Source organism: Oncorhynchus masou, chromosome 15, assembly GCF_036934945.1.
Source record: "Oncorhynchus masou masou isolate Uvic2021 chromosome 15, UVic_Omas_1.1, whole genome shotgun sequence".
Classification (NCBI taxonomy): Eukaryota; Metazoa; Chordata; class Actinopteri; order Salmoniformes; family Salmonidae; genus Oncorhynchus; species Oncorhynchus masou.
Genome location: NC_088226.1, coordinates 33,679,332 through 33,691,171, shown reverse-complemented (window position 1 = coordinate 33,691,171; position 11,840 = coordinate 33,679,332). Strand labels below are relative to the sequence as shown.

The 11,840-nt window shown below is 40.0% G+C and overlaps 1 protein-coding gene across 3 annotated transcripts in view; it reads left to right on the top strand.

Annotated features, from left to right (window-relative positions):
- Positions 1-275: 275 nt before the first annotated feature.
- pomgnt1 (protein O-linked mannose N-acetylglucosaminyltransferase 1 (beta 1,2-)) overlaps positions 276-11,840 on the top strand; it is a 29,103-nt gene continuing 17,538 nt past the window's right edge. For 2 of the 3 annotated variants that reach the window (XM_064989135.1, XM_064989137.1), the window contains exons 1-8: positions 276-448; positions 3,882-4,143; positions 4,257-4,359; positions 4,550-4,665; positions 4,948-5,013; positions 5,661-5,774; positions 5,980-6,097; positions 7,325-7,423. In XM_064989135.1, coding sequence (XP_064845207.1) covers positions 4,024-4,143; positions 4,257-4,359; positions 4,550-4,665; positions 4,948-5,013; positions 5,661-5,774; positions 5,980-6,097; positions 7,325-7,423 — 736 coding nt within the window. In that variant the 5' untranslated portion in view covers positions 276-448; positions 3,882-4,023. The remainder of the gene's footprint in view (positions 449-3,881; positions 4,144-4,256; positions 4,360-4,549; positions 4,666-4,947; positions 5,014-5,660; positions 5,775-5,979; positions 6,098-7,324; positions 7,424-11,840) is intronic. The other variant, XM_064989136.1, reaches the window with a different exon arrangement.

The following is an 11,840-nucleotide window of genomic DNA, read 5'->3' as shown; positions in this document are numbered from 1 at the left end:
TTACCAAAAATAATACAGCAATTACAATATACAATCTACTATTTTAACAATGTACCTGATAGAAACAGCACAAAATTGCACGGCTCACCATCCAACTCTGCACTCCTGGTTTGGTGCTTGTTCACTGGATGGGTATGGATGATTGATTGTCCACAACGCAAGAAGAGTACTGTTACACTCACACTCCAGTACAGTAGGAGGCGGTGTAAGCATCACACGATTGCGATACGCCAATACAAATTTGAGGAAGAAGAAGAAGAAGAACGAATCGTTCATGAACTTCACGTCACTAAAGCTCGCAGGATCAGGGTGCTTTGCGAGACTAGCGGCCGACAGAGCAGCGGAAGAATTTAGTGTGAGAGTCGTCAGTCTAGCAGTTGGCAGCCGATAGCCAGCTTCCATTTACACAAAAGCAACTCCAGCGATTGTCCTGCAAGCTACGGCCGGCGTAAGTGTTGAGTTATTACTTGCTAGCTAGATAGCTACTACAATTTAACTTGAGTTGTTATGCAAATAGATACATATCAGACAACCAGTCAGCAACGAGTGCTCTTGTTACCGTTAGCTAGCCAGTTAACGTTAGCTGCATTGGTTTGTTAAAACCTCATTACCGTTCTCTTTGCAGCAGGATATTGTTCTGGCAGGATGATGGCGGACATTTATTCAAAATAAGAGTCCCCATACAAAGACATGCTAAACTTTGGCAATATCGTTTTTTTTCCACTCTAGTGCAATACAACTGTTTTCACAGCGTTGCAACAAAAGCTGCAATCAGAAGTTGAAACAATAACAAAGCCTTGTCCCCAAAGTTGTTTTACTGAAACAGGGAAGGGATGGGTCTGGAGAAGTGTTCCACTCTCAACTTAATTGACCGACCTATGGATGCAAGGACTGACCATCCATGTTATCAACATTATAGTTTTAATTAATAAGCATGTTTTAAAGCTAAATTATTGGAACATATAGGCAACTTTTTTAAATTTTATTTTTTAGATTGTATTATTTATACCAGCATTTCTGTAGAAAGTGTACACCAGTACTAGTATGTTGAAAGCTATTATGTAAGGCTATATGTTGCCTAGTTAAATAAGTAATGTAAATAAATACACTTTTAATAAAATACAAATATTTCTGTAATTGGAACTACTCCAGTCTACAAAACTTTAATTGGTCTATTGTGTTCGGCAAAGGGTTTAATAGAGTGTGCTGGTGACTCCTTGTTCTCCCTCACTCCATTCACTGCAATGCAATACGCTGCATATAAATTACATATCGGCTTATAGAGAAAGAAACAACTCTGCCGATGTAAAAGTAGGTTTGGGATTACTCGGTAGGGTCTGTAGATATGGTGTTATTTCTTGGGGGATTGTGGTTTACATACCCAGCAGCACTTTCTAATCCACCCATTCCAGTGGTCCAATGAAATTAACTGTAGGCCTATAAATTACATATTGGCCTACATAAAAAATAACTGCTGTGTAAAAGAGGGGTTGGGAGTACTCTAGAATCTGTAGAAACTATATATAGTGTTATTTCATGGGGCACTGAATAATACGTAGTTTTACTGACCTTGTATGCCACCCATTACATTGGCCACAATGCAAGTCACTGTATATGCATTACATTGGGTTAAAGATATTTTTTTACAAATTATTTGTGCCAATGTAAAAGTGGAGATGGAAGTGTTTTAGTTGTCGCTGGTGGGCCATCAGGTGAGGTTTTAGGCTGGGGTCCCGACCTTGTCCCCACCACCATTATTAACCTTTCTGGCGCAGGCGTGCCGCTAGCGACCCACCTCGACAACATCCTGTGAAATTGCAGAGCGCCAAATTCAAAATACAGAAATAGTCATAATAAACATTCATAAAAAATGCAAGTGTTATACATTGGCTTAAAGATTAACTTCTTGTTAATTCAGCCACTTTGTCAGATTTCTAAAAGGCTTTACGGTGAAAGCATACCATTATCTGAGGACAGCGCCCCGCATACAAAAGCATGAAAAACATTTTCCAACCAAACAGTCAGAAATAGCGATAAAATAAATTGCTTACCTTTTGAAGATCATCTTTTTGCAATCCCAAAGGTCTGTTACACAATGAATGGTTGAAAGTCCTAAAGTCCTTCTTTATATTGATTCCGAAATACACTGGTTCCAACTCGCCCAACATGCCTACATTTCAAACAACGTTTCTAATTCAACCGCAGGTACCCTAAAATGTAAATAATCCAATACTGGAGAAAAACAACACGGCGCGCGCTCTCATTCACACGCACCAAAAGATTAGAGTCCACCTGAGTGACACTTAGAAAGAATACGACTACTTCTTCATTTAAAAAATAAAATAAAAATCGAACAATTTCTAAAGAATGTTGACATCTAGTGGAAGCCATAGGAACTGCAATCTGGGACCTTATAATTCAGCTTCCCCATAGAAAAGCATTGGAAAATCCAATGACCATAATTATTTTTTATTTTTTTCCTGGATGGATTGTGCTTGGGGTTTTGCCTGCCAAATTAGTTATGTTATACTCACAGACATTAGTTTTAACAGTTTCAGAAACGTTAGTGTTTTATATCCAATACAACCATGCATATGCATATCCAAACTTCCGAATACATAACAAAACAAACAACATTTATGGTCTGGACAGTGCCAAGAAAATCTTACACTTAAGTGTAAGATTTTCTTGGCACTGTCCAGCGTAAGTATGAGCAAGTGGGCCCATCAGGTGAGGCTTGAGGCGAGGGTACTAAGGGGGTCCACTAGAATTGGTAGTCCTGGAGATCTGGCCAGCGTTCCTTCCACTCCCAGAAGTCAAAGTTGCACCCATACACCGCAGTTCCTCGAACAAAGTGTCAAAATTGGCATAATCATCACTCAGGTGTTCTTTATCGTGGCACCAGAGGCACGGTGAGCCCTTCTGTGAGTCACACCCAGCTCCCATGCTTAGCATTCATACTCCAATGCTAGCTGCTCCTGGTACTTTAGATATTTTTGGGAAGTCAAGGACACAGACCTATAATTTCAAGTGGCATTGCAGGGTTTTAGTCATTTGCAAGACATTGTCTTGGAAATAGTTTGTCATGTTTTGACGCAACTCGTAATGACGATTTTGCATCGGCACAATGCCATCCACTAAGGCACCAAGGTGGGAACCACCAGCACAAACTGAAAGAAAAGGACGCACATTATATTTAGAGATGAATGCTAAGTTTTTGTGACACTAATTATTTTATGCAAATTAAACCACTTCTCACCTCATTATTTGAGATCTGTCTCGGCAAGACAGTCTTGTAGTGCTTGCTGGGGTTGATTGTTGATTTTCCCCCCCATCCCCTGGTGCATGTTTTGGTTTTTGCCCTAGCACTATACAGCTGATTCAAATAATCAATGCTTGATGATGTTGGTTATTTGAATCATAAATTCCTTCTTGCATTCTTCAACACTGATTAAAATGTCATATTTTCAATGAGTTGGCCATCTTGCAATATTTTGAAATAAAGGCTTTTATTTTAAAGGTTTCCTCATTACCATAGGAAAGTGACATCTTCGTTAGTTTTGCTAGCAGAAAAATTAAGACCTCCTAGCTAGCCAAATACAGTATTTATGGGTGTGATGAACCTGTGGTGGTGGTTAAAAATAAAAATTAGAATAAATATTTCATAAAATTAAAAAAAATATCCTTCATTAGTTAATTTGAATTATCTTGGTGTGTTAGCTACTAATTAGTTATACTACTAGCCATGTTATGTTTATTAACATTAATATGTTATTTATTTTGCACAATCAAACATTTGTTGTTATGCTACCGTTCGATAACTGTGCACATAAACTAGCTAGCTACTGCATTCTTCAACTTCTGCTCTCTCTGCTTTCAAGATGACGAGGTGATTGCAACTAATTAGTCACTGCAACTGGTCATCAGCTTGGACTGGATGCTGTGTAGGCATATGCGTTATTGTTGTAACGTGCTCAGCAGTAGGAGGTGGAGAGGGTTTGCAGTCTCGTGCCACAGTCAGGTATGGACACCTGGACACCGAATCCTCGAGCAAAACCGTTCATCCCTCGCCAGCAACGGAGCCTCTATCTCACCTGGAAGTACAAATTAACTAACAAGCGAGCTCTCCGCCGAGGCTGCCAGGTGAACCTAGATACATGTTGTTTTGCCAGTTCAGCTACCATTCACTATCACTTTTGGTTACCCTACATTTGAGGTATTTTTGAGAAATCAACTTGACTTTTTCCTCTGTGCAGGCTGGAGCGGTTCTATTTCTGCTGGTCACAGTCATTGTAAATATCAAATTAATCTTAGACACAAGAAGAGTAGCCAATGAGGAAGAGGCAGTGCAGGAGTATGGTGAGATCTTGTCAATTCTTCCATTTGTTTCACACTTTTCAATTTTCGATGTCAAAAGCTGTTTCTCACTAACCATAGCCTAACAAAGTTGTTGATCTATGGAATTTGTACTGCTGAGCAATGTTATGTCAACTTATGAAGCAACTTTCCACAATTCAAAATGGCTGAACTTTCCCATGCTCGTTTAAAGACGACGCCCTGCCCAACATGGAGACCCCGCGCAAGACGGCAAGCGGTAGGAAGGTCCTGGACATTGAGGTGTACTCCAGTCGCTCCAAAGTCTATGTGGCAGTGGACGGCACCACTGTGAGTACTTGTAGGCATTTCACTATAAGCCTACTCTTTTCACACTACTGAGCCAAACTCAGCTGAACTCCACTGGCCTAGGTACATATCCTCTGTAGTTTCTGGAAAAGACAATGAATTTGAATAAAAAAAGATCTGAGCCAGCTCTAGTGTGAGATCTGGCTCTAGTGTGAATCTGGCTTATTGTTCATGTGTGTCTTATAAACTGGGTTTCATAGTGTGATTTATGATTTAACTATTGATATTGAAAGGTGCTTGTGTTTTCTGTGTGTCCCTCTCCAGGTGTTGGAGGATGAAATGCGGGAGCAGGGCCGAGGCATTCACGTGATAGTCCTCAACCAGGCTACAGTAAGTAAGCACTTCTGACTCTTCACCTAGAGACACACTGAAACGGGTGTTTTTCCCTCTGCACTTGTGAGCAGTGTTTCAATTTAGCCTTTGTTTTTCAAGCATTCATGAACCACAACATGTCGACAACATAATGAGATGAAACTTCTAGTCTTGGTAGTAGGCAATTCCATGGTATCAGTGATCCTGAGACTCAGGTTTTTCACTTTAAAATGTCAAACAAAAACCAATCATTGCAAAGTTAAACAAACCACACAACTGTATGCACAAGGTCTACTTTGAACAATTCCCACGTTTTGCTGAAACGCGTTTACTTGAGGAACAGTTAAGATACAAAGTTTGTTACGAGGATGGTTTTGGCTGTTTGTGCCGTCATTCAGTTACCAAACTTTTAATTTGCATTGTTCTCCAAGTAAATATGTTTTTGTCAAATGTTCAGTGGAATTGGTTAAAAGTAGTGCTTGTGCATAGAGTTGTATGGTTTAACTTTGCAGTCATTGTTTTATAGTTGATCAGTTTAAAGTGAAAAATCTTGTCTCAGTTTGTTACTGTGGAATCGCCCTATTGCTAAACCAACCTCTCCTCTCTAGACAACGTCTATTTGTTGGTCTGCAGCATAAATGTCACTTTGTTGTGTGTGTGTGCAGGGCCATGTGATGGCCAAGAGGATATTTGACACCTACTCTCCCCATGAGGACGAGGCCATGATCCTCTTCCTCAACATGGTGACGCGTGGCAGGGTCCTCATTTTCACTATCAAGGTGAGTCACTCACTAACTCCCTTCCGGTTTTGCGTATGTATATACTATAGTATAAGCTAGTTTTTGATGCATTAGTAGTGACTTGCATCAAAGCTATTGTATTTGCATGCAATACACTTAAAGCGCTCAATGGGCTAATGTAGAGTAAGGCTAATAATTTAGTGTTTTGTGCCCGTCTGTTTGTGTTGTATTGTTTACCTTTTAGGATGAGGGGACGTTCCACCTGAAAGAGTCTGCTAAAAACCTGCTGAAGGGGCTTGGGAGCCAGGCGGGCCTCAACCTCAGCTGGAGAGACATGTGGACCTTGGTGGTGAAGAAAGGAGGTATAGGAACAGATGTACACACACACACAGAGATCCATTTTCACGCAAATTACAGTTACTGCTAGGGGTGTGAACGTTGAAATGTTAAAACGTTTAAAAAGAAATTGGGATCTTTACGTTAAGGAAAATCCCTAATCAAGGACTTGTTTTTCCCCCACAAAATGTAAATCAGTGCAGTTATCACAAAACATATTATTTTCCGAGTTATAGCCTAACTTGATTACCGGCTATAAAGGCCTGGGGAAGGTTGTAATTTAAATAAAACCAGAGAGGAAGAAGCGAACATAAGGCTACCTTTGGTGAATTTGCAAGGCATACCTTGACATTGCAAGGAATAGAGTAATTATTTCTGCCTGCCCCCTCCTCCCTCTCCCACGCGCTGGCTGGCCTGCTCTTTCTCTTCAAATAATAATGTGAGTGTGTTCAGTCTTTGGTCTGTTGCATGTGGAATATCCTAAGCTATTCATTGATGATAAGCCCTGCTTTACTGAAGTTGCGTGAAATTGCAGCATATTGCATTGCGAAATACAGCTTTTTTTAATGTGTTGAAGATGGGCCTAGTGCACGGTCCTGACTCTGCCTGGTGGCCGACCTGCCTGTACTGTGCCCCTCCCCTCTCTCTCCGTCCCTCGCTAGTTCGCTATAAAATATGCAAGCGTTTGATTAGTTGCCGTACTAATTCCTAGCGGAATCTAATATTGATATTCAGAAATGGGAGTCGACACCGGGAGTATCGACTCCACCGCTACGTCATTGTCTTTAAGTTGGAAAAATGCCAGAGAAAGGCAAGCGACCGCAGTGATTTCCTGTATGGCAATACTTTGAGAAGTAAATGCAAACTTTGTGAGGTGAAATAAAGGTACAGTAATGGTATTTAAAAAAAAAAATAATAATAATTGAACCTTTTTAACTAGGCAAGTCAGTGAAGAACAAATTATTATTTACAGTGACGTCCTACCAGGGAACAGTGTGTTAACTTGGGGTTTTGACCCAGCAACCTTTCGGTTACTGGCCCAACGTTCTAACCTCTAGGCTACCTGTACAGGTGCAATGCTTATCCATCTGAAAGGGATGTACTGTGAGACCCAAACCGCTGCTGGCAGCAGCGCAGCTGCGTTGTGAAACGTTATGAAATTTTTCTTATCGTTTTATCCTAGATTTGGTCCATTTGTGTATCATGCAGTGTGGGTGTGTTGACGATGAGCTGCTTGGGATGTTTGTTTTCAGGTCAGTTGTATGGTGAGAAACACTCCAAGTCCCCAGCCCTGTCCACCTGGGGAGATCCTGTTCTGCTGAAGACTGAGGTGCAGCTCACTGCTTCTGAAGGTACCTACCTAGCCTCCCACTATTTCATCTCCCTCCTCACCTTGCTCCACGCTCAGCAATGACCAATCATCCTTTATCTGCAGCTATTAAGAGAAATTATCTTACATTTACAGTCGCTAGGGAAAGTCTACACAACCCTTGTGCAGTCTTCATTTGCATTTGCAACCCTTGTGCAGTCTTCATTTTGCTGCCTTAAAAATATATCTTAAAAGGGATTACATTCAAATTTTGTTCTACTGATCTTCACACCCTACTCCACACTTTCAAATTGAAAGCAAAATAATATAACATTTTCCATATGAATAATCAAGATGTGTTGATTGCATATGTCTTCTCTCCCCATAGTTCATAATTGGTGGAAGCTTCTTTTAAAAACTGAATCATTTTGAATAAGAGTCTACCAACCTTGCACAGCTCTTAAGGCAATGTATATCAATTGTTTTTGTCAAAAATGGCTCAAGCTCAGTAAATATGGTTGGGAATCTTTGATGGGCAGCAATATTCAAACCTTGTCTCTAATCTTCAAGCAGATGTAAGTCAGGGCTGAGACTGGACCATTCAGGAACGTCTCACCAGCTCTTGGAAAGCCATTGTGGTCTGTCTTTGGCATTAAAATGTGTGTAATTGTCTCTCTGAAAAATACAACTGTTCTTGAGTTAGATGTTCAAATCAAATTGTATTTGTCACGCTTTGTAAACAGGTGTAGACTAACGGTGAAATACTTAGTTGTGTGCCCTTCCCAACAATGCTGAGAAAAATAATAACCCGACAAATATACAATTAGTATTGATAACTTGGCTAAATACATGGGGTACCAGTACCGAGTCGATGTACGAGGTAATTGAGGTAGAGTAGTATTCACACCCCTTGTCTTTTTCCTCATTTTGTTGTTACAAAGTGGGATTAAAATACAGCAAAGCAGACTGAACCAGGTTTTCCTCTTGGATTTTGCCTGTGCTTAGCTCCATTAGGTTTATTTTATCCTTAAAAACTCCACAGTCCTTAACAATTACAAGCATACTCATAGTATGACGCAGCCATCACCATGCTTGCAAATATGGAGAGTGCTACTCAGTAATGTTTGGTGAAAATCCAAAACAACACTTTGTATTCGGGACAAAAAGTGAATTGCTTTGCCACATATTTTGCGGTATTACTTTAGTGCCGCGTTGAAAACAGGAAGCATGTTTTGGAATATTTTTATTCTGTACAGGCTTCCTTTTATCTCTGTCAATTAGGTCAGTATTGTGGAGTAACTACAATGTTGCTGATCCATCCTCAGTTTTTTTCCTACCACAGCAATTAAACTATGCAACTGTTTCAACCCTCTAGTCTAAGCTGGGGGGGGGAATTGTTTTAAGATGCTCATACCAAGGATAATTTATCTATTTGATTTAAAATGGTAGGCATCTACACCCCCCCCCCCCCCCCATTTTTTTTCTCTACTTTCCAAAAGGTTGGGGTCACTTAGAAATGTCCTTGCTTTTGAAAGAAAAGCACTTAAAATCTTTCAATTGATCAGAAATACAGTGTAGACATTGTTAATGTTGTTAATGACTATTGTAGCTGGAAATGGCAGATATAAAATAAGACTTTTTTTTTTAATGGAATATCTACGTAGGCATACAGAGGCCATCATCAGCAACTGTAATCAATTCTCACTTCATTGTGCCCCCTGCTCCTTGCGAGACAAAGCCCAGAGAGGAGGCTCTTCGTTTGCGGCTGAACAGTTTGTTTGTGTGTTTAACTCTGCCTGTAATCACGCTGGATGATTCAGAATCCATTGAAGAGCTTGAACTGTTCATTGACGAGAGATACTTACGAACCAGCGACATGTTTCTTTGAGTTTCGAAGGATTCAAGCATTGTTAAGGACAACCAACCCAATCGACAAAACAAACCAAAACCAGTTTGGCCAATAGGTATCAACGGTGGAACCAAACCAACCCCTAGTAAGAGCGAGTGGGGAGAGGTTTACTGATATGGATGTGGACTGGTTAAAATCCATCAATGAAAGGATTGCCAAACTTGATATCTTGGATATATTACGAGAGGACATTAATGCATTATGTGCCAGTCTAGAATTCAGCCAACGTCAGATTGATGATCCAAGGAAAGAGAACACGGCGCTGAAAGGTACTATAGACTCTATTCATTGCAAGGTGGAGGTGGTGCAAAGGGAGAGCAAACAACTTAAAGAAACCTTGCTTGATGAACAATGTCGATCAATGCGGAACAATCTAATATTTTCAGGGATACCGGAGAATGACAACAGCAGAGGCTGTGAGGACACAGTCCGAGACTTTATGTCAACTAAACTAAAACTGCCCACTGATGTTGTGCGTAATGTCACTTTCTCCAGAGTGTATAGAATAGGCAAGGCCTCTGGAAATAGGCCACGGGCTATTATTGCATGTTTTGACAAATTTAAGCAAAAGGAAATGACGAAGAACATGGGCAGAGGACTCAGAAACACTGATTTTAGCATGAATGATCACTTCCCCACCGAGATCACAGGAGAAAAAAACTATATCCCATGAAGGAAAAGCGTTGCCTGAATCAACGAGTCTCCATGGTGATGGATAAACTTTATATCAACGGGACTCTAGAGTAACTCCCTGGCTATTTTAATTTAATGTTCAAATTTGAGTTTGTGTGTTGTGTATCATGACAACTTCAACTATAACAGATACATGCTCTATTGATCTCCACTTGACAAGGAAAGGGTTGCATATTGCTCAGGTTAATGTATGTAGCCTTCCTAACAAAATACATGAGGTTTTTAACTTGGTCATATTTTGGCTTTGAACAAAACACATTTAGATGCATCTGTAAATGATGGGCAAATTAACATTCATGCATATGGTCTACTGAGAAGAGACAGGAATAGGAATGGTGGGGGTGTAGCACTGTACATTCAGAATCATATACCCTTTTAAGAGCAGGGATGACCTTCATGTATGTTAAGTAGAGGCACTATGGGCTCAAGTACATCTGTCTCTCCAGGCACCCATATTGGTAGGATGTGTGTATAGGATACCTTAGAGCTAGGAGGTCTATCTGGATAACTTATGTACTGGGTTTCACCAGGCCACAGATAGCAACAGAGATGTATTTATCTTGGGTGATTTTAATATACATTTAGAACAAAATTGATGAGATATACAAAGAACTGTGGTTTGAAACAAATGGTTAATGATACTACTAGATCATCAATTAAGTTGGGTCATCGTTCAGACGCATGCATTGATCTGATTTTCTGTAATATACCATTGCAATGCTTAAAAGCCAGATCATTGCCAGTGGGCTGGACAGACCATAATATTGTGACCATAACCTTGAACACCAAGGTTCCAAAGAAACCCCCAAGGATTGTGGTCAAGAGAAATTTTAAAATATTTAATCATGAGCTATTTCTAAATGATTTGTCTGCTGATTTATCTAGAGGATGATTTAAATCACGCTACACAATGTTTTTATTGATTTGCTCACTGAGGTAATGGACCATCATGCCCCGATATGAAAGAGTACAGTTGGTGCTCGTCCATCTCCATGGATTGATGAACTGGGTGAGGCTTTTTCTCAAAGAAATATGGCAAAAGTCTTATCAGCCAAGTCAAAATTAGAAATTGATGAACAGAATTATAGAATATTATGTAATTATGCAGTTAAATTGAATCGAAAGAGAGAAAAAAGTTGTTTTACAACGCTTTTATTGATTGTAAAAATGATTCTAAAAAGGTATGGAACACAGTTAAGGGCTTACTTGGTACATCTATCTCATCATGCCCATCTAGTGTGGAGGTTGACGGGAGAATAATAACAAAACCAGTTGATATTGCCAATCATTTTGCAGATTTTTTTTACAAAGAAAATGTATTTACCGAGCAACAATGTAAACATACATTCTTCCAAACAAGCTATTGTCCAATGGATTGATGGTCATATTATGAGCAACAAGACCTGCTCTTTTAGTCTGCAAACGGTGTCGGTGGAGGAGGTGTTAAACCTTTTGAAGTCATTACCTGATGATAAATCTACAGGTTATGGTCTTATGGACAATTTTTTTGCTTCGCTGTGCTGCTCCCCAGACTGTTCCACTGTGATACATGTTTAATTGATCACTGGAAAAGGGGATGTTTGCAAATGAATGGAAGCATGCGAAACTGTGTCCTATTCCGAAAGACTGCAAAGAACCCATTACTCCTGCCAATAGTCGACTAAGTAGTCTACTCCCTACACTCATTAAAATATTGGAGGGTATTGTGAGTAGACAAATATGGGAGTACATGGAAAAGAATGATCTGATTACAGCCAATCAGCATGCTTATCGCAAAAAACATTCCACTACCACTGCATTGGTTGATATGACTGACCAGTGGCTCAATGCTATGGATAATGGCAAGTTTGTGGGTGTA